Source organism: Nerophis lumbriciformis, linkage group LG14, assembly GCF_033978685.3.
Source record: "Nerophis lumbriciformis linkage group LG14, RoL_Nlum_v2.1, whole genome shotgun sequence".
In the NCBI taxonomy this organism is placed as follows: Eukaryota; Metazoa; Chordata; class Actinopteri; order Syngnathiformes; family Syngnathidae; genus Nerophis; species Nerophis lumbriciformis.
The window spans coordinates 18216552-18240111 of NC_084561.2; the positions used below are offsets into that span (position 1 = coordinate 18216552).

The following is a 23560-nucleotide window of genomic DNA, read 5'->3' on the forward strand; positions in this document are numbered from 1 at the left end:
GTCAGCAGACTGGGGTAGATCCTGCTGAAATCCTGTGTATTGAATGAATAGAGAATCCTTTTGAATCGTGAAAATATCGTTTTTGAATCGAGAATCGCGTTGAATCGAGAGAAAAAAAATCGATTTTGAATCGAATCGTGACCCCAAGAATCGATATTGAATCGAATCGTGGGACACCCAAAGATTCACAGCCCTAGAATATAACCATAGGTTTGATTGATTGATTGATTGATTGAAACTTTTATTAGTAGATTGCACAGTTCAGTACATATTCCGTACAATTGACCACTAAATGGTAACACCCGAATAAGTTTTTCAACTTGTTTAAGTCGGGGTCCACGTAAATCAATTCATGGTACAAATATATACTATCATCATAATACAGTCATCACACAAGTTAATCATCAGAGTATATACATTGAATTATTTACAATCCGGGGGGGTGGTATGAGGAGGGTTTGGTTGATAACAGCACTTCAGTCATCAACAATTGCATCATCAGAGAAATGGGCATTGAAACAGTGTAGGTCTGACTTGGTAGGATATGTACAGCGAGCAGAGAACATAGTGAGTTCAGGTAGCATAAGAACAAGTATATACATTAGAAATACATTTGATTATTTACATTTGGTTATTTACAATCCGGGGAGGTGGGATGTGGAGTGGGGAGGGTGTTAGTCTAGGGTTGTAGTTGCCTGGAGGTGTTGTTTTAGTGCGGTTTTAAAGGAGGATAGAGATGCACTTTCTTTTACATCTGTTGGGAGTGCATTCCATATTGATGTGGCATAGAAGGAGAATGAGTTAAGACCTTTGTTACATCGGAATCTGGGTTTAACATGGTTTGTGGAACTCCCCCTGGTGTTGTGGTTATGGCGTTCATTTACATTATGGAAGTAGTTTGACATGTACTTCGGTATCAGGGAGGTGTAGCGGATTTTATAGACTAGGCTCTGTCCTCCAGCCCACTTTGGAGAAGTGGGTTGGAGTGAGGTGTGATCTGGGGTGGAGGTCTAGAAGTAACCTGACTAGCTTGTTCTGGGATGTTTGGAGTCTAGATTTGAGGGTTTTGGAGGTGCTAATTGGAGGTAATAATTATTGTTACCTGTGGTAATGCCACTATGATACAACATTTGTATTATGATCCTTAAACAAAGTAACAGTGAAACCTCATGGGAATAATCACTGAATGGAGAACTGGGGGTGTGATTAATTACATTATATTCTTCCCACTCCCTTTCAGGCAAAACTGGATAATCATGCATTACATACTATACATTGCCTTTTACACTATATTAAATTATATTATTATGTGTTGTCAACTTTGTACTTTTTTTTTATGTCATTGCCTGAAATAAATGAAATGAAATGAAATGAATTGAAATCAATGTTGTTAAGAATTATTGACCTATTCAAGGCTCCAATATTTCACATCAAATATTCAACTTTGAAATATTTCTTGGGAGAAATATTCCATATTTTGTGTTTGCCATTAAAAACTAAGTTTTCTATGACAAAAATTGCATAAAACAAACAAAAAAACACATAAAAATACTATAAAAATGTATAATCGACGGATAGATCTGAAGTTAATCGAGAAATGTAAGTGCTGAAAGTAAACATTTTTAAAACAATGTATGACTTATTTGTAATACTTTTATGAATTTTAGTTGGATTTAAAATTTGTAGAACTGTCATTGTTAAAAAATAATAATGAATCAAAATCAATGTTGTTATGAATTAGACTTAGACTTAGACAAACGTTATTGATCCACAAGGGAAATTGTTCCACACAGTACCTCAGTCACAAAGCATGGAAAGGGTAAGGATGGAAAGGATAATGCAGGTATAAAGTAGACTAAACATGTACCAGAGTAGCAGTATAAAATATAACATATATGTAATATTTACATATTATATATACAGTATATAATATATACTGATATATGATATTATTATATTACATTATATTTTTATATAATATATACAATATATAACAAATCCCAATTACCATGTACAATATTACAGTATATGTAACAACTGCAGCAAAAAAAAAGAAAAAAAGGGCAGCATAAAATAGAGAGTAGATCCAGCAGAAAATATACATTATAAACAAAGAGAGCTAGCTAACATAGAAGCGGTAAGGTAATAGACAGATATAAGCTGTTGCTGTATGGCGAGTGATTATACAGCTAAGCTAATTATTGACCTATTTAAGGCTCCAAATACTTCACATCAAATATTCTACTTTGAAATTTTTGGAGGGGGAACATATTGCATTATTTTGTGTTTTTGCCATAGAAACTATGTTTTCTTTAACAAAAAAGGCATAAAACATAAACTAAAATTAAAACTTTGTATCGACTGATGGATCTGAAGTTGATCTAGACATTTAAGTATTGAAAAAAAACAACTTTATTTTATTTTATCCCAGTTCCCATGGTCCATACTTGAGGGGAGCCCAAAGTTTAAAAACAATCTACATATTGTATTGGTTTTAAAAATGAAAAATATAAAAATGGCCCGCGCATGCTTTGATTTTTCAGTGCGCGGCCCTCACTAGAAAAAGTCTGGAAACCCCAAACATTAGCTCAATTGTGAACAAATGGTCAACTGCAATTGTAAATGTATAGAGACTATTGGAGCAATATCATTTCATAATATTAATATCCTACAGGTTATTACTTGGAACAGATCCAAAAAAGACTTTCCAGTTTCCAAACAAAAATACTTAAGGGATAACATTTTTTAGGTCAAGTTACGTTAACTTTTAAAGTCATTTTTACAATATCTTTCTGTACTTTTCCTCTCATATGTATTCCTGAAATTATTAAAGTTATATTTTTGCGTTTCTTTTCTTTCTTTCTTATTTTTCCATTTCGTTTGTCACGTCTAATAAGTCACCCATTTATACAGGAAGTATGCAAACAAATGTTTAGAATAGAATAGAGTAGAATAGAATAGAATAGAATAGAATTTAGATCCCCTAAGGTGCATACACAATAATTTAGTAATAATAATAGTAAAAAAAAAAATAAATAACATTTTTTTTAAATTAAATAAATAAATTTAAAAAAATAAGATATGTATCTATATATATATGTATATATCCACACACATGCATATATCCATTACATATGCATATATATACATATACACATATAACATTATTGCACATTATCGTCCGAAAAAAATAAAAAGACATGATACATGAGGACATGACGAACACATTGTGCTCACTCAGGCCTGTTTAATGCTACTATGGCTCTTAGGTAATGCTGCAAAAATAATTATTCATTTGCTTTTTGGTTTTAATTCACAAGGGTGTTGTTTAATTAAAGAACACACTTTTACCATGAATTGATTACGTGGACCCCAACTTAAACAAGTTGAAAAACTTATTCGGGTGTTACCATTTAGTGGTCAATTGTACGGAATATGTACTGTACTGTGCAATCTACTAATAAAAGTTTCAATCAATCAATCAATCAATCAATCAATCAATCAATCAATCCCTACATTTCAAATCACTTTTCCCTACATTTTAAATCAGGTATGTTTTTATTTTACTTGATTTTCAGCAAAACAACTGTACTTTTAGTTGACTACAATATTTTAGGAGCATTTTTTTTCCTCCTCTGTTGACAGCATGCTGGTGTCATACCTATTTTCACCTGTAGGGGGAAGCAGCTAACAACATTCGCCTGAACATTATTTCAAGAAGAAGAAAACGAAGGCAAGGCTTTCTAGCGTGCGAAAGGCTACTCCAAACAACATTGAAATAGTAAAGATTATCCGTCAAAAATGGTACGTAACATATTGTGTGTTTGCTTATTCATACTCTTGCTTTCGTAAATATGAACTTGTTTTTGATTAATACGCATGTTGGGTAGTTAACTGGAACGTGAGCATTAGCAACAATGAAAACCGCTCGGCGGCTAGCTAGGTAAGTTAGCTCTGAAATACAACATTTTGTAAATACTTTTAGTAGCGAGTTACTGAATTGCCGAACCATCTCTTGCTGTGTGAAAGCATATATATCCATCTAAATACGTAATGCTCGCCGTGACGCGATTATTTGACTTGTTTATCTGCACTATTTGTAAATATTCGCGGACAGAATAATGAAGTTTGTCAATGTATTTTACAGCTTCCTTTGTCACTGCTGAAGACGGCCCAGAACCATCCAATGGTGAGGCGATATGCATTCTTCTGGACAAGAGCAGTGATTCCCTACAGTTGGCATGACCGTACTAAAGGGAAAAAGCACTTTCTGGGGGAATTTTGCCTATCATTCACAACCCTTATATGAGACAAGAACACATATGTTTTTCTTTTTTAATGCATTCTAACTCGTAAATAAACTATAGCAAAAGTCAGCTAATATAGCAAATGAGAGCCGCTCTATTCCGCCTAAAAAGCGCTCTAAAGACATCTAAAAACTAGAGATGTCCGATAATATCGGCAGTCTGATATTATTGGCCGATAAATGCTTTAAAATGTGATATCGGAAATAATCGGTATCAGTTTCAAAAAGTAAAATAAATGACTTTTTAAAACGCCGCTGTACGGAGTGGTACATGGACGTAGGGAGAAGTACAGAGCGCCATTAAACTTTAAAGGCACTGCCTTTGCGTGCCGGCCCACTCACATATGTGAATGCATGCATACTTGGTCAACAGCCATACAGGTCACACTGAGGGTGGCCGTATACACAACTTTAACACTGTTACAAATATGCACCACACTGTGAACCCACACCAAACAAGAATGATAAACACATTTCGGGAGAACATCCGTACCGTAACACAACAGAACAAATACCCAGAACCCCTTGCAGAATTAACTCTTCGGGACGCTACATTATACACCCCCCGCTGCCCTCAACCCCGCCCCCCTCAACCTCCTCATGCTCTCTCAGGGAGAGCATGTCCCAAATTCCAAGCTGCTGTTTTGAGGCATGTTAAAAAAAATAATGCACTTTGTGATTTCAATAATAAATATGGCAGTGCCATGTTGGCTTTTTTTTCCATAACTTGAGTTGATTTATTTTGGAAAACCTTGTTACATTGTTTAATGCATCCAGCAGGGCATCTCAACAAAATTAGGCATAATAATGTGTTAATTCCACGACTGTATATATTGGTATCGGTTGATATGGGAATCGGTAATTAAGAGTTGGACAATATCGGAATATTGGATATCGGCAAAAAAGTCCCTGGTACCCCATTTTGAAAATTCCTAGCGCCAACACCAACACTGATGAAGTGCAAAACAGCAGCAGGCGGCTATGGCCTGCGGGCTCGTTTTAATACTAATCAAATATCATCCTGGGGGCCATAGATATTTCATTCACGGGCCGGATCTGGCCCGTGGGCCTTGACTTTGACACCCGTGCTCTAGGACAAAATTGATTGTGAAAAAAATTACGTTGATCTGTGGGGATATTGAAGCGATCGGACAAAGTTGCCAGGTTGCGGCCATTCACGATCATTGGTGGAATTTCCAAGAGTTGATGCGATCGCAGCATTGCGAAATCTCGCAGGGTTTGTTTCTGTTAAGTGTGCCGTTTGTCATGTTTGTTGTTTTTTCCCCAACAGCTGGTGGAGCTGAAGAATGGAGAGACGTATAACGGCCACCTGGTCAGCTGCGACAACTGGATGAACATCAACTTGAGAGAAGTCATCTGTACCTCTCGGGTATGACTCAGCTTCTCCTTGAACTCACCACGCTCACTTAATTTCCTCTCCTAATTAGTACAGAAACTTGTAGTTCTGATAATATGAAACTCTGAGCATTAGTAGCATCATAGGTGGCTGATTGTGGTCATTCTAAAACACAAAAAATGGGAGGGGACATTGCGATCTTAATTTACAATAGACATGTACCAGTCCGTATTGGACGATTTTTGTTTAAAAGTATGTGATTGGCCATTGCCTTTTAATGCTGATCTCAAACACCAATCCTGACATTGCCATAATGGGGTATTATTAAGGTAATTTTGAGGTCAAAAATGTAGTTATTCCAATTTGGAATAAGGCTGTAACATAAAAAATGTGGACAAAGTGAAGCGAATTGTGAATACTTTCCGGATGCACTGTATGAATAAAGTAAGGACCTCTCCACCCAAATTGACTCATGCAAAATGGGACGAAACAAGCAATAGGAGTGAATTGGCAGCAATAATTTTATTCATTCCACTTTAAAGAAGGGTTTTGGTCGGAATTTGGATGGGTGGCAAAACATTGAAAATCAGGAGCACCCTTGAGTGGAGAAAATCTGAGTCAGAATGAGAGAAAAACAAGGTTCGTAAGTTGTTAGTAGTCTATTTTGTGTCCTCTTCTACTGTTTTTCCTGAATATGCTTAAGGTAATGATGAAAGAGCATAAGAAAACACAGGCTATGGTGTCTAGTAGAGCAGGAAAGTCTGAAAATTTTGTTTTTTTTTGTATCAATTTTTCGCTTATGTTTACCATATCAGTTTTGAAGTAATCATGGAACAGGGCGACAAAAACATGCAATTAAGTGATTAAAATAATAGTTTTACATGCCTTTATTCACACTGTCTATGTGGGGAAATAGGCTTGAGTTCTGTAGATCAGTGTTTTTCAACCGCTGTGCCGCGGCACACTAGTGTACCGTGAGATATTGTCTGGTGTGCCGTGGGAGATTATGTAATTTCACCTAATTGGGTTAAAAATATTTTATGCAAACCAGTAATTATAATCCGCAAATGTGCCGTTGTTGAGTGTCTGTGCTGTCTAGAGCTCGGCAGAGTAACCGTGTAATACTCTTCCATATCAGTAGGTGGCAGCAGGTAGCTAATTGCTTTGTAGATGGCGGGAACATGGTTTGTCGTGATCACAATATGCAGACGAGGGCGGGAGGCAGTGTGCAGGTAAAAAGGTATCTAATGCTTAAACCAGAAAATAAACAAAAGGCATTGAAGCTTAGGGGTGGCTATGCAAAACGAAGCAAAAACTGAACTGGCCGCAAAGTAAACAAAAACAGAATGCTGGACGACAGCAAAGACTTACAGCGTGTGGAGCAGCAGACGGCGTCCACAAAGTACATCCGTACATGACAAGACAATCAACAACAAAATAGGAGCGCAAGACAAGAACTAAAACACTACACACAGAAAAACATTAAAAAAAACCTCCAAATAAGTCACGGCGTGATGTGACAGGTCATGACAGTACACCTACTTTGAGACAAGAGCTATAGTGATGCATGGTTGGTTATGGTTTGAATTCATATCCAACAATTGCGAGAACAACTTTTTATCGTCAATATCGACTGCTGAGTTTCATTTTTTTATGTTTTCTGCTCGTAGTGTGTCTCGAGATATTTTCAATGAAAAAAATGTGCCTTGGCTCAGAAAAGGTTGATAAACACTGCTGTAGATGACGTCACACCAAGAGGGGGCGCCATAATGAGTCTGGCGATGGAAAAGGAGGTGTTCCAAGTACAGTTAGTTAAGAATTTATCTTTTGGTAAATGACTGCCAGATTCATTTTTAAGAGAAAAAAAGCCATAAAGAGAACTTGTTTGCTAATCTTGGTCATCTGGACGCTATGAGTCCTTTAAGTCCTGCCCCATAATTGGTCCCAGAAAGGCTTTTTAGTCTGTGCATTGTGCTTGACGCCTCAATTCTCTCCCTTGCAGGATGGTGACAAGTTCTGGAGGATGCCTGAGTGCTACATCCGAGGAAGTACCATTAAGTATCTGCGAATCCCAGACGAGATCATTGACATGGTGAAGGAGGAGGTGGTTTCCAAGGGTCGAGGAAGGGGAGGCGCCCAGCAGAACAAACAGCAGGGCAAAGGAAGAGGAGCAGGAGGCCGTGGTGAGCTTTGCTTCTCATGCTTTGCGTCAACTAGAATAAAAAACTGTGTTCTCCTTTGTCAACTGTCTCAAGACTAGGGGTGAACGATTATGGCAAAAATAATAGTTACGATTATTTTTGATTGATATTGTAATTATGATTAATTACACGATTACTCAGTAATTTGAAAACATGAGTATTTATGTAACGAATAAACCACAAGTTAAATATAATTAGCAATGACAATACATTTAAATAACAATAGTAATAGAAAAAAAACAATACAAATAATTTTTTGTTTAAAAAACATTTTATTTCGTTTTTTACACTTATTTTACCAACAAAGAGAAAATAGTTGGAGTGTATGTACACTTTGTGCCAATTTTATTTAATATTTGTTAATGAAATGCCAAAATCCTCACATTGTTTGGCGCTCAGCTTATGACAATTTAAACCAGTATTTTAGGTCAAAGCATAGTAATTGTGTAGATGTATAAATAAATGCTTTAAGTACATTTTGCTTGTGCAAGGTACTTTTTTGAAATCTTATTCTGTAAGCGCAGTCAGACCGGATGTGGCGCGCTGCGGTATTATTGTTAAGGGGGGGATGTATGCTGTGCTGTTGTTCTCAGCGTGACGAGTAAAAAGGCGACACACTTCAGGCTGTTAAAAAGAGAGATGGCCTCTCAAGTTGCGACCACTGTTCTGTTTGATCTTACATGGATGATGTCGTTCACAACAACACAAGCAGATGAGATGTGTTGTGGGTGTATGGATTGTTTTTGCTCGCTTTAGTGTCGTAGTTTATAAATGAGCGCTACCGGACACATTATTTTCCCAAACAAATGTTCTTTTTCCTCACAAAAACAACATTTCACTTAAATTTATGTACATTTTCGTAATATTCTGCGTTTAATGCAAATTCCGTTTTATTGGCTAATTACGTGACTCCGTCCGCGGCTATGTAAATGCAGAAATCATATGGCCTTCATTAGGGATGTCCGATAATATCGGACTGCTGATATTATCGGCCGATAAATGCTGTAAAATGTAATATCGGAAATTATCGGTGTCGGTTTCAAAATTATCTGTATCGGTTTCAAAAAGTAAAATGTATGACCTTTTAAAACGCCGCTGTGTACACGGACGTAGGGAGAAGTACAGAGCACCAATAAACCTTAAAGGCGCTTCCTTTGCGTGCCGGCCCAATCACATAATATCTACTGCTTTTCACACACACAAGTGAATGCAAAGCGTACTTGGTCAACAGCCATACAGGTCACACTGAGGGTGGCTGTATAAACAACTTTAACACTGTTACAAATATGCGCCACACTGTGAACCCACACCAAACAAGAATGACAAACACATTTCGGGAGAACATCCGCACCGTAACACAACATAAACACAACAGAACAAATACCCAGAACCGCCCACCTCAACCTCCTCATGCTCTCTCAGGGAGAGCATGTCCCAAATTCCAAGCGGCTGTTTTGAGGCATGTTAAAAAAAATAATGCACTTTGTGACTTCAATAATAAATATGGCAGTGCCATGTTGGCATTTTTTTTCCATAACTTGAGTTGATTTAATTTGGAAAACCTTGTTACATTGTTTAATGCATCCAGCGGGGCATCACAACAAAATTAGGCATACTAATGTGTTAATTCCACGACTGTATATATCGGTATTGGTCGATATCGGAGTTGGACAATATCGGAATATCGGATATCGGCAAAAAAGCCATTATCGGACATCTCTACTTTTACAGTCACCTCAGCACATGAAGGAGTTACCAACTGACTTTCTTCCTGTCCATAGGTGTGTTTGGGGGCCGCGGTCGAGGAATGAGCGGTGCCGGACGAGGTCAGCAGCAGCAGGAAAAGAAACCTGGCAAAGCACAGGGGATGAAGAACCAACACTAACATGGTGAAATATTATCAAACGTACAAGGCAAGTTCCTCAGCACTCAAATAAGAACTGACACTCAAGTGGTCGAGATGAAACATGTTGTGCTGATTTAGGTCTGATTGCAGTGTACCATTTCCAGCTTGTAGGCAGACATGGATCAGAAATTTGTGTCGTGCGGTACACAGGAATCGGGTTTTCATTTCTGCATGTTCTCAACTTGTGTCTCTTGAGTGTACTTTGCATGGCACCTGTGCCCTACCTTAGTTTAATTGATCTGAATTTTTTTCCAACTCTGCTCTTTATTATTCTGATATTTTGTGACATTTTGTGTTTATCACGAACACTTGAGTTGAAGCATTGTACAATTTGTGTATAAAAAAGGTTGTTCTTGTAAGGCTGCAAGCCCAACGTGTGTGTTGTGATCTTTTTTATGACAATAGATGCTGTAATGTATGTACACGAGCACATGGGAATAAAGGTTGTTTTGTTTAAAGTGCTGCATTCGTCTTTATAGTTTGCTCGTAAGATTTCAAAGAGCTGCAGGAATTAATTCATTTTCTACCGCTTGTCCCTTTCGGGGTTGCGGGGGGTGCTGGAGCCTATCTCAGCTGCATTCGGGCGGAAGGCGAACACGAACATGACAACACTATTAACTGAAAAAGGGACGCAATATAGCTCTGCTTGCATGTCATTCTCCATATGTCCACCAGGTATCACTAGAGGGCTGTTTTTTTACTGTACTCATTCCTCAGCTAGAATAACTTTTTTTGTGGACGACTCTTATTACTGCTGACATTTAGCCTTCAATTTGACCTTTTAAAGGTTTTCTATTGTAAACTACTCGTGGTACTTATACACACATTAACAAATGAATCAAATTACAGTATTTAATTTAATATATAATCGTATATTGTATATAAATATGTATATATTTTTTGTTTTAAAATCTTTCATTTCTTCTTTAACATTGCGCAAATGTCATACCAGTAGTCTCCAAAGTGGAGCCCAAATTTATTAAATAAAATGAAAGTCCAAAAAATTTAAAAATATAAATGGATATATGTATATATGATTTAAATGTGAAATGCCATCGTAAGAAAGCATGTCTTATGAATGACTTATCAGTGATATATATGAAAAAGGGGTATTGATTAATAAGCTGTGCCTCTTCCTACTCCTTTTCAGACGTGTTGAATTGTGCAAATCACGTGATGTTCCTGAATGTAACTTGTTCAGCATGTTGGAAACAAAGAAACCATGGCGTGATTGCAGTTAGGATGCAACGAGAGTCACTGAATAGAAAACCAAAATAGAATAGAAACCAAAATGGTTGAACTCCAAGCATGTCAGATAGATGTTATGTGTGCATCTTCTGTCTTCGACACCCACACACACACACACACACACGTATGCAGTTGAAAAACCAATCACCACCTCCCTGTCTTTCCCCTGCTCTTACCTGCGTCACTCTGCTTATGTTGCCATGGTAACCCCTTGATCCCCCCCCCCCCCCATACTCACATTTGTCTCCCATCCTCTTCCAGAATGAGCATGAAGGCGACTAGCTGATACAGGCAGGCGGCACACCCCCTCACTTCCCTGCAGGAAGAAGGCATATTTAGATGCAGAACATATTTATAGAAATGCTTCTATAATCCCTGCCTTCCAGAACAATTCTACACCTCCGTCTAATTATCCACGGTTTAAGACAACCTTTTTTGGAAGGTTTAATTTGCTTACTTCTACCCCATCCCTCCATATAAGCCGACTAATGTGATTTATTTATTATTCTTTTTATTGTACTGCAAAACATGTTTCCTCGCACTAAACCTCCCGAGCAGACAGACTACACACGACACAAATGACGCCTTTTTATTTCCGCCACAGTCCAACAGGGAATTTACGTCACAAGCAGCATCATGTGATCCGCCCACACATTGCTTTGCAGTGGGATGGAGCCTATAGGCTGTGACGCACTGAAGTGTTCTGGGAACTCTTTAATGAGGGAACTATTTTCAACAAAAAAAAATCCTAGTCTTGTTCGTTTTAGCAAAAATAGGTTAGATTCTTTTTGCTAAACTAGAAAACTAGTAGGCAATTCAGGTCAGACATAGAAATAGTAGACTCATTTAAATACCTGGGTGTTCCCCTCAACAATAAACTGGACTGGACTCACAATTTAAACGCTGTGTACAAGAAGGGTCGAAGTCGCCGACACCTCTTAAGGAGACTGAGGTCCTTTGGGGTGTGCGGGTCACTGCTGCGCACTTTTTACGACACTCGTGCGGTGTTCTATACCGTCGTTTGCTGGAGTGCGGGCAGCACGGTCAGAGACAGGAACAGACTTAATAAACTGATTGAGAGCTGACTCTGTCCTAGGCTTCCCACTAGACAGCATTGAGGAGGTGGTTGACAGAAGAATGCTGACCAAGTTGACATCCATAATGTTCAATCCCTCTTACCCCATATACAGCACTGTGGAGGCCCTGAGTAGCTCCTTCTGCATTAGACTATTACATCCAAAGTGCAAGAAGAATCTTTTTTTCTTGATGTGCAATACGGATCTTAGTGTTTTTTGTTTTATTTATACCAGGGACGTGCGGTCACTGGAGGCAGGTGATCATGGAAAGAAAAAAAATGTAAAAAGAAAAAAAAAAAAATTAAATTGTTATATGTATCCAGTGATTATACTATAAAGTTATTTTCCATTTAACTTCACCAGTTTTAGATTATTTTTATTCAAAATCGTTGAATTTTCCCATTTGCCATTCAAATACTGAGAAGAGACGGTGCGGTGATCAGCAGCCAGTTGAGGCACGTCACTCAGTTGTGCCTCAACATGGATTGCGGACTCGGCTAACTGCTGGCCTGCTGTGCAGTGAGACTGTATTGCTATATGAATTATATTATACATTTCCATAGTTTAGTTAGCTGAGGTATATAATGTACAGTGTATTTTGTCAACAACTGTATGTGTGTAACATATTTCTTGTGCTGAGCAATCATAAAACTGCTGCGAAGACGCACTGTGTAGTTAAAACAATCCCGCCTCCTGGTGCCGGTTAATGCACCTCTGCCACAGAATGCACCCCCCGACGGGAGAGCTACACCAACCAAAACCCACACCCAAACCCTCCACGTGCAAGACCGAATCCACCCAAAAAAAGTCACTTAACAAGAAGCCAAAAAGTGCAAAAACAACAATGCTCGCGCCGGAGGAGCCGTGAACGACTGCAGGGACACAACATTAGGTACATCTGCAGACTGCAGCACGGATTTCATATTTCATTCATTCACAACTCCTCCAACACGAACACCACTGTTCCCGCACTTAAAAGTAAAGGTAAGACCATAACGTTTTTTTTATTAAATGTGCTTTTTTTGTGTGCTACAGTTTGTATGTGTAAAGTTAAAGTTAAGTTAAAGTACCAATGATTGTCACACACACACTAGGTGTGGTGAAATTTGTCATCTGCATTTGACCCAACCCCTTGCACACCCCCTGGGATGTGAGGGGAGCAGTGGGTAGCAGCGGCGCCGCGCCCGGGAATAATTTTTGGTGATTTAACCCCCAATTCCAACCCTTGATGCTGAGTGCCAAGCAGGGAAGAATGCTGGTATGAGCTTTTAAACATAACCCGTTAACTGCTGCCAATCAAATGGTGAATAAGATACTCTTTAGGGTTCATATGTTTGTAAATCTGACTGTGATGAAGTCAGTGCCTCACCAGTCATGAACCTCACCGCACGTCACTGATTTATACATATTAGTGCCCAATATGTAGTATTTATGTCATTGTGGCTCGTGCAGCCCTTTGAGACACTCATGATTTAGGGCTATATACCGTATTTTTCGGACTATAAGTCGCAGTTTTTTTTCATAGTTTGGCCGGGGGTGCGACTTAACTCAGGAGCGACTTATGTGTGAAATTATTAACACATTACCGTAAAATATCAAATAATATTATTTAGCTCATTCACGTAAGAGACTAGACGTATAAGATTTCATGGGATTTAGCGATTAGGAGTGACAGATTGTTTGGTAAACGTATAGCATGTTCTTTATGTTATAGTTATTTGAATGACTCTTACTGTAATATATTGCGTGGTTAACATACCAGGCACGTTCTCAGTTGGTTATTTATGCCTCATATAACGTACACTTATTCAGCCTGTTGTTCACTATTCTTTATTTATTTTAAATTGCCTTTCAAATGTCTATTCTTGGTGTTGGGTTTTATCAAATCAATTTCCCCCAAAAATATGACTTATACTCCAGTGCGACTTATATATGTTTTTTTCCTTCTTTATTATGCATTTTCGGCAGGTGCGACTTATACTCCGAAAAATACGGTAAGTAATCTTTGATTGATTGATTGATTGATTTATTAAAATTTTTTGTTTTTCATTATGTTTTACTTCTGCTCCTATATGTAAAAAAAAAACTGCACTGCAACAACGTAATTTCCCCCATCGTGGATAAATAAATGTCTGTCCTATCCTATCCTATAGCATTAAAAAACTAAGGGTAATATTGCATGACAATACATGTTAAAACTATTGAGGGTAATAATGCTTGCTGGGAAATACATAGCACTAGAAAACTTCTGAGGATAATAATGCTGGGCAATACATTGCATTAGAAAACTGAGGGTAATAATGCTGGGAAATACAAAGCACTAGAAATCTTCTGAGGGTAATAATGCTTGGCAATAAATAGCATTAGAAAACTGAGGATAATAATGCTGTGCAATATATTGCATTTAAAAACCGAGGGTAATAATGCTGGGCTATACATAGCATTAGAAAACTGAGGGTAATAATGCTGGGAAATACAAAGCACTAGAAATCTTCTGAGGGTAATAATGCTTGGCAATAAATAGCATTAGAAAACTGAGGATAATAATGCTGTGCAATATATTGCATTTAAAAACCGAGGGTAATAATGCTGTGCAATACATGCATTAGAAAATTAAGGTTAACTAGATGAGGCAATTCCTGAAGGATTTGCGTGTGAATGCTCCAATGCTGAAGTTGAACTGAAATCCTGGAATTGTTTTTAGAATTGTTGAAGTAGAGCACACAATTCCTGAACAGGCTGAGTATTATGAAGTTGGGACAGTTTGAATCAGTTGAAAAATGTGGGAATTGTGGAACTTTGAAGAATGTCCCATTGATTTAAATGAGAATTTCCCAAAAATGTGTGAATTTCGGGAAAAGCCGGATTTTTTTTTTAATTGTAAAAAACTTGAATGGTCTGAATGAGTTGAAATGGTTGGTGTTGAACTTTTTCAAATCGGTCGAGAAATGTTGAAGTAGTAACATGTTAAATTGAGAGATGGTATTACGGAATTCCAGGAATTTGGGGAAAACCAGGAATTTTTTCAGTTTGTTTTTTGTCCTAATTAAAACGAATGTTTTGACGGTGGAACGTTTGAAGTGGTTTGAAAAATGTGGGAGGAGTAGTCGCCAGAAAAAAGGGTGGAAGTAGGGCTTTGGAAAACCAGGAATTCTGGAAAATCCTGGAGTTTTTTGGAACTTGGAAAAAATATAGTTTGAATTTCCTGAATGGTGGAATGTGTTGAAGGTGGAATGGTTTGAACAGGTTGAACAATGTGGAAATGGTGGAAGTTTGAAAAATGGGCAATTCATTTTGAATGGGAAAGAATGTCCCGGGAAATCTGGGAATTTTTGGAATTTGTCAAGGGAAAGCCTGTGATTCCCGAATAGGCTGAACAGTTTGAAGTTGGAACGGTTTGAATAGGGTGAAAAATGTGGAAGGTAGAAAAATAAGTCGAACGAGGAAATTCCGTGGAAATTTTGATGGGCCTGCAATCTGTGCCCTGGACCTCTGGCCGGAAGCCAAAAGGTGTTTTTTGTTTGTTTGTGAATAGCATTGCCATGGTAACACGAAATGTTCCCAATTTAGAATACGCCTATCGGGGCGACCGAGACCTTTCTGACGGTATAACATACAGTATGTGGGGGTACGTTGGCCGGTTCGTCTCGTATTAGGCGTACCCATTCAATTGGCCCATTTTTGCAAAAAAATTGGTACGTTTTTTTGTTAAATCGTGAATAGCGTCGTCATTGAAACTTGAAATGTTCCCAATTTAAAATATGCCCATAGGCGGACAGTAGACCTTTCCGACGGTATAACATATGTGGGGGTTCGTTGGTTGGTTCGTCTCGTATTAGACCAAAGCGCCCTACCTAATCAATTGGCCCATTGTTTGATTTGTTCGTGAATAGCGCTGCCATGGTAACACGAAATGTTCCCAATTTAGATTTCCGCCATCGGCGCAAACGAAACCTTTCCGGCGGTATAACATATGTGGGGGTACGTTGGCTGGTTCGTCTCGTATTAGACAAAATAGGCATACCCATTCAACTGGCCCCTTTTTGCAAAAAATATTGGCGCATTTTTTTGTTAAATCGTGAATAACGTCGCCATTGAAACTTGAAATGTTCCCATGAGAAATATACTTATTGTTGCTATGTTAAAAAAAAGGATTAAGAATTCAATAAATTCAGCGTTATTGTCTTCAGAAGTTTTCTAATGCAATGTATTTCCCAGCATTATTGTGTGAATGCTCCAAAGCATTCACACTAGGGCTGCGAATCTTTGGGTGTCCCACGATTCGATTCAATATCGATTCTTGGGGTCACGATTTGATTATAAATAAATTATTTCGATTCAACGCGATTCTCGATTCAAAAACGATATTTTTCCGATTCAAAACAATTCTCTATTCATTCAATACATAGGATTTCAGCAGGATCTACCCCAGTCTGCTGACATGCAAGCAGAGTAGTAGATTTTTGTAAAAAGCTTTTATAATTGTAAAGGACAATGTTTTATCAACTGATTGCAATAATGTAAATTTGTTTTAACTATTAAATGAACCAAAAATATGACTTATTTTATCTTTGTGAAAATATTGGACACAATGTGTTGTCAAGCTTATGAGATGCGATGCAAGTGTAAGCCACTGTGACACTATTGTTCTTTTTTTTTTTTTTTTTATAAATGTCTAATGATAATGTCAATGAGGGATTTTTAATCACTGCTATGTTGAAATTGTAACTAATATTGATACTGTTGTTGATAATATTCATTTTTGTTTCACTACTTTTGGATTGTTCTGTGACGTGTTTGTGTCTCCTCTCAATTGCTCTGTTTATTGCAGTTCTGAGTGTTGCTTGGTCGGGTTTGGTTTTGGAATTGGATTGCATTGTTATGGTATTGCTTTGTTGGATTGATTAATTAAAAAAAAAGAAAGAAAACAAAATGGAAAAAAAATAAAATAAAAAGAAAATCGATTTTTGAAAAATGAGAATCGATACTGAATCGTACAACATGAGAATGGCGATTTGAATTTGAATTTACATATGGTTTTCTACACCAAAATTCATCTGCTGCAATGCAAGCAGCCCATATTATTTTTGCTCATACTTCAACTTTCATTATGGGACTGCTGCAATGCAAGCACCCCATTCACTACTTTGTTAAAAAAAAAAGATCCCGTGCTAAACAGCAGTGAATGGGGTGCTTGCATTGCAGCAGTCCCATAATAAAAGTTGAAATATGAGCAAAAATAATATGGGCTGCTTGCATTGCAGCAGATGAATTGTGTGAATGCTTTGGAGCATTCACACAATAATGCTGGGAAATACATAGCATTAGAAAACTTCTGAAGACAACGTTGAATGTATTGAATTATTAATCTTTTTTTTAACATAGCAACAATAAGTATATTTCTCATGGCGGTATATTGATTTCCATGCAGAGCAGAGTGAGACGTCTTCCTCCATTCATGTCTCTGCGTTGTCCTCATTTTCCAGTAGCACCCAGTCCGAAACGTGGTTTGTCGACAATGCGCATGCGCTGCTGTGACATAACAGAACTCGAGAGGCTAGAAATGCTGGAGGCGCGTCGAGCGCGTGCATTTCTCGCTTGGAAGCAGCCGCTAATAAGCGGAAGTGAAAGTGACGACCGACGTTCGCCCCGAGGCTTGTCTGCCAGGTTACGGACAGGACGGCAATGTAAAAGGTTTTGAAGAATAATGAAGGATGTTAACTTAAGCCTGGCGGACCCGAGCATGAAGCCACAGTCACACCTTCGAGACGCCGACGGGCTGCTCGGTTCTCCGGACCTGGGTCTGCTCAAACTGTCCTCCCCGGACCTGGAGAGGCTTATCATCCAGTCGAACGGCATGGTCACCACGACGCCGACCAGCGCTCACTTCCTGTACCCCAAAACCGCCGCGGACGAGCAGGAGTTCGCGGAGGGCTTCGTCAAAGCGCTGGAGGACCTACACAAGCAGAACCAGCCCGCAAGCAGCAGTCTGGATCCGGCCGCCAACCTCACCATGCAGCTGGAACGACCGGTGTATACCAACCTGAACAGTTACGACACCGCCGTCGACGACTACTCGACGGACGCGGCGCCCTTCCCTCTCCCGCCGCTGTCTCATCATTTCAGCGGAGCCCCGTCGGTGGAACCGGAGCTCTCCCGGTGCCCGGCGGCCAAGGAGGAGCCTCAGACCGTCCCGGACGTGCAGAGCTTCGGGGAGAGCCCGCCGCTGTCCCCCGTCGACATGGACTCTCAGGAGCGTCTCAAGGCCGACCGGAAGCGGCTCAGGAATCGGATCGCGGCTTCCAAGTGTCGGAGGCGCAAGCTGGAGAGGATCTCCAGGTTGGAGGACAAGGTGAAGACGCTGAAGAACAACAACACCGACTTGGCCTCGACGGCCGGCGTCCTCAGGCAGCAAGTGGCCCGTCTGAAGGAGAAGGTCCTGACCCACGTGAGCAACGGATGTCAGCTGCTGCCGCACGAGGTTCCGGTCCACTAGGTCCACCGTGGACATGGACGCAAGACTTGATGTATGATCACAAAGCAGCTTTATAGCACATACATGTGGATGAAATGAACTTAATTGGTCTTTGTTTGAGTATTTACAGGATTTTTTTTCAGTAAATGTAGGTCAAGATGATGCTTCCTGTGGCCACGATCCTGATTGATTTGGTCTCCTCCAGTTACTACAGTATTTATATTTGTACTTTATTTAGCCACTATTATGCTTAAAAATGCAAAATTTAGGACCTAAACATTGTAAATGCTGCTCCCAGTCTGTGGAACGCTCTCCCTGACCACCTGAGGGCACCACAGACTGTGGATGCTTTTGAAAAAGGCTTAAAAGCCCTTCTTAAAAATAAAAAATAAAAGCCTCTTTTTTTAGATGTATGCATACTAATTTTAGCTATTTGACTGTTCTAGTTTTTATTTATTTATTTATTTTAAATGATCTTTTTATTTTTATTTTTTCAATACACTGTAGCACTTTGAGGTTGTTTACTCTATGTAAAGTGCTTTTTTCAAATAAAATCTATTATTATTATTATTGAATTGAGGATGCATTTTGAAAAAAAAAAATACTGTCAAATTTCATTCAAGTTTTAGACTGCAAACTACTTTAAACATTGCATGTTGTTGACAAAATGGAATGTAGCCCACAGTAGTGTCACATGGTGATATGAATCAGTTCGAATTACAGTTGTGCGTTCTTCCAACTATTATTTATGTATTTATTCTCTTTTCAATGTTGCAAGCCGATGGCTAAAACAAACATGTGTCATGTTTACAATAAATGCAGTATTTTCAGTGTTTTCGTTGTTTTTATTAAGCAGGGGCCACTTTTGCCCAATAAAGATGCAATAAAGGTCAGTAGAGTCGGCCCACCTCATTTAGTGCTGTTAATTGGTTCCGAAAACGACCACGATAAGTTAATTTCCGCTAAGTAGGTATCATTATTTAAAAAGCAACTATTTTCATAGCTAGAGCATTAAAAACAAGTGTTTATAACCTTCTAAAAAAATATGAGGGCCCTCTACACATAAAATATCACTCTTTGGTCACATTTACACTCTTTTAATCCAATATAGCAGTGGTCCTCCAACTTTTTTCGCCAAGTACCACCACAGAAAACATAAGTACCACCATAATGACCGACATTAAAATACAGTAGCTTATTAAGCCTAAGTATTCATTAAAAACAAGGTAGAGGTTTTATTTAACAAGTATATTTAATATGTTTGGCCACTGTAAACATTACAAAACAGTTTGAGCAGTAACACTGTTTGAATATAGGAAAATAAAAAACTATTTAAAAAATGAATCTAATAAACTGAATTGCACATATGCTATTACATTAAGTGATCCTTTGGCGTAGCACAGGGGTGTCCAAACATTTTGACTTGGGGGGTCGCATTGTGCTAAAAAAATGTCGCTGAGGGCCGAAAGCATGTAAAGTAACATTATATATATACATACAGTATATTATATATACATGCATACATACACACACAATATATATTAATATCATTGGATATTAAGAGTATGCAAAAGTTTGACTTGTACCTTGTTTACTTCTGTGATAACCTCCTTAAAGTTTTGTAATCAATCAGAATTATCAAGCAGCTTAAATGCACCAAACATGGATAAGTGTGGATAGTGTTAAGCATGTTCCCATCATGCTTTATAATGGATTTAAATGGGTGTAATTTAGATTGTTTTTTTTTATGGTGAATGGACGTTATTTATCATATTCACAAAGTTCAGTGAACATGTCTGTTTATATTTTGTGTTGGTTGGATTTTTTTATAGATTTTTTTTTTGCACCATGACTAGGGAAGGTTGTTTGCATTTGGTCATATAAATAGATGCTGCACATTCGTAACATACAAAGTCTTTGACCAGGAAAAACTCATAATGTCCACTAGATTGTGTCAAAAATAGTAGCATTGACAGTGTTATACTTTTAAAATTAATATAAGAGTCCTTATATTAATGGCGTTTTGCGGGCCAATTTGAAGACGCCGGCAGATAGAGCCTGCACACCACAGTTTGAGAATCGCTGCAATTATAGTAATGCTTCCTGTGGCTGAGCCAATCAGTGGCCACTATACTGAAAGAGTTTGTTTTGGTCTCCTTTTGTGGCAAATACTACTACAGTATTGATATCGTTAGTTTATTTAGCCATTGTTATGCTTGAAAATGCTAAATTTAGGACCAAAAAATATAACAAAAGTAATCTACCATGTGGTTAAGTCGCAATGTGACGAGGGACGACAATCAGAACGAGACATGCACGTCTTGTGTTGTAGGTGACAAAGCATATTATGTAATGATGTACCTCATTGGTGATTAATCTTCTTTTTAAACAGGCCGAGAGCCAATAAAAAAACAAGCTGTGGACACCACTGGTGGATGTTGATAAAAATACAGTGCTACCCGTACCTCAACTTAAGAGTGTTTTGAGTTAAGAGCTGTCTTTTGGCTAATTGTTATGCTTTAAGCTGCAAGCAGATATTAGAGGTACATTTATTCCCGCCATTAGTTATTTGGCGTAGAAAATGTCAAAAACGACTGCCCAAAACGACTGGTCGTATTTGCCAGCATTAGCTTACAGCTAGCGACCGACTTTGTTTTTCCAACCATGGGAGGAAAGAAAGTGAGTGTGAGGGACAGTGCTGGGAAGATATTCGATGAATTAAAGAAGGAAATCATCAAAAAACACAACCAAGCATGAAGCAATTCAGCGAATCACTGCTAGTCTGCACCGTACTGAAGCAGAATGAGTCTAACGGCAGCTATGTGTTGAAATGATATCCAAACGGCGGACATTTATCCATGAAAATATGGAAGCGCTGCAGAAAAAGCAGCTGGAAGGAGATTCTTGGGAGTCCACTTTCCAAGTTAATTCGTGATCATTATTAACTACTGTAGTTGTTTGTGCATTCTATTGTATTATGTTTATACGATAGTTGTAATATAAACGTTTTATTTATTTTTAAAGGCATGTAACATGTTAAAATTGTGCTGTTTTTCGGGACCTGGAACCGATTAAATGATCCTGAATTAATTTCAATGGTTTGAGAAACAAGAGTTTTGTGTTAAGAGCTTTGTTACAGAACCAATTAAGAATGTAAGTTGATGTACTACTTCACAATACAAGGCAAGCTTTGATGGCACTGCCTGCAGGGAGGAAGGAGTACTGCAACTATCCATGTTGTTGTTTCACAACAAGTCCATTCACTCAAGATTTTTCAGCAGGAAAGGATTCATATGGTCCGGTTCCTGGGTGGATCTCGCGTGAGAGGAAGAGGGAGGGTTAATCGTTCTGCAATTCTGCTGAAAATGATGGAAAGCACCACTCTACATAGCAACTGATGCTGTGGTCAAAGTTGGAATTGCCACAAAAACACATTTTAAGATATTCAACACTCTACTGCCACCTGGCGGCTAAAGTGGATAGTGCACCCCCACAATTTGTCACGTTTTATGTGTCAGGTAAACCGCGACGAATGCAGCCGTATGAATCCCTTTCCCACTGTAGAACACTTCTTGTTTTATGAGTAAAACTGGATTTAAAATGTAGTTAATACATGTGGGTAAAGGTTCTAAAGTACCAGTAATCAAAAAATACTATGTTTTTACCATTATATTGGTGTCTTAGAATTGAAAAAGTCTGTATGCAGCTGAGATAGGCTCCAGCACCCCCCCCGCAACCTCCAAAGGGACAAGCGGTAGAAAATGGATAGATGGATGGATGACAGAAAGTATGACTGGCTGATCATGTTGCTGTCTGGCTCCCTCTACTGGGTGATTTGAAAATAGCAACTCAATGTATTTCTACACAATATGCAATTATGTAATGATATTAGCTTTTTTTTATTTACACATTTTCTCATCACGTTTGTCTTTGTGTAAACCAAATGTGGAAAAATATTTTTGTTCAAGAAGAAATCACCAAAAAACTGAACATTAAGCAATATTTTGTGGCTTTCGGTCTGCGGGAGGAAGCTAAAGCACTCACCTTTGTGAAATACATTATGGGTTCCATTTAGGGTACTCATATTCTGATGTATTTATATTTGGACATCCTTTAAGTTCCACCTGTGTAGGGATACAGAAGAAAGTCCCAGAAGGATCATAATTATGCAATATTAGAGATTATATTGTTTCATCCATTCCCTTATTATTGGGAGGTCTTTAGTGGAACTTCCATCTTCAGGACTATCAGGTTATTGGTTCCCTCTTTCAAGGACAGTTTGGTTGGTTGGACTTGCAGCTTATTTGTATCGGTCCATGGCAACTTCTAAAAATACAATTAAACATGAAAACAGTAATAAAAATGAAAATATTCTGCAGGACATAAGAGGTTTTGCTACTTTTGGTCCGTTTTCTTTTGCAGAAACTGCCTGCCACTTTTGTTTGAGCTGTTACAGCGGCAGATGGTTGCTGTTGTTGGCGTGATCCCAGGACGCAGAGAAGGCAGGCGGTGTGAAAGCAGAAAGTCCCTTTATTAGGTACCAAGCAGAGTATCAAAAAACAAAGAGCCCCAGTGGGGGACGAACAGTTAATTACGGGGAAAAATGCAATAGAAGCTTTGTGAACTCTACTTAAAATCTCTATGCAGCTCTTCTCAGATAGGGTCACTCCTAAGTCACCCTCACAAAGTCCATCCATCCATCCGTTTTCTATCGCTTATCCCTTTCGGGGTCGCGGGGGATGCTGGAGCCTATCTCAGCTACAATCGGGCGGAATGCGGGGTACACCCTGGACAAGTCGCCACCTCATCGCAGGGCCAACACAGATAGACAGACAACATTCACACTCAAGTCACTTAATTGAATTCAGTGACTCGGGGCGTAAGTGAAAATCCTTAAAGTCGGAAGTGGTGTCAAAAAGCATGTACAAACCCAGTTTCCATATGAGTTGGGAAATTGTGTTAGATGTAAATATAAACGGAATACAATGATT

General features: G+C 38.6%; 2 protein-coding genes across 2 annotated transcripts; both read left to right on the forward strand.

The window, feature by feature from the left end:
• The first annotated feature begins 3676 nt into the window (after nucleotides 1-3676).
• On the forward strand, nucleotides 3677-10228 carry lsm4 (LSM4 homolog, U6 small nuclear RNA and mRNA degradation associated). Its single transcript, XM_061975951.2, has 5 exons — nucleotides 3677-3804; nucleotides 4148-4189; nucleotides 5598-5696; nucleotides 7666-7846; nucleotides 9646-10228. The coding sequence occupies exons 1-5, from the start codon at nucleotides 3802-3804 to the stop codon at nucleotides 9747-9749; spliced, it is 429 nt and encodes a 142-aa protein (XP_061831935.1). The 5' UTR covers nucleotides 3677-3801; the 3' UTR covers nucleotides 9750-10228.
• Nucleotides 10229-17596: 7368 nt separating this feature from the next.
• On the forward strand, nucleotides 17597-19402 carry LOC133616543 (transcription factor JunD-like). The gene has a single exon (XM_061975948.2). It carries the CDS (start codon nucleotides 17802-17804, stop codon nucleotides 18588-18590), a length of 789 nt encoding a protein of 262 aa, XP_061831932.2. The 5' UTR covers nucleotides 17597-17801; the 3' UTR covers nucleotides 18591-19402.
• Nucleotides 19403-23560: the final 4158 nt, after the last annotated feature.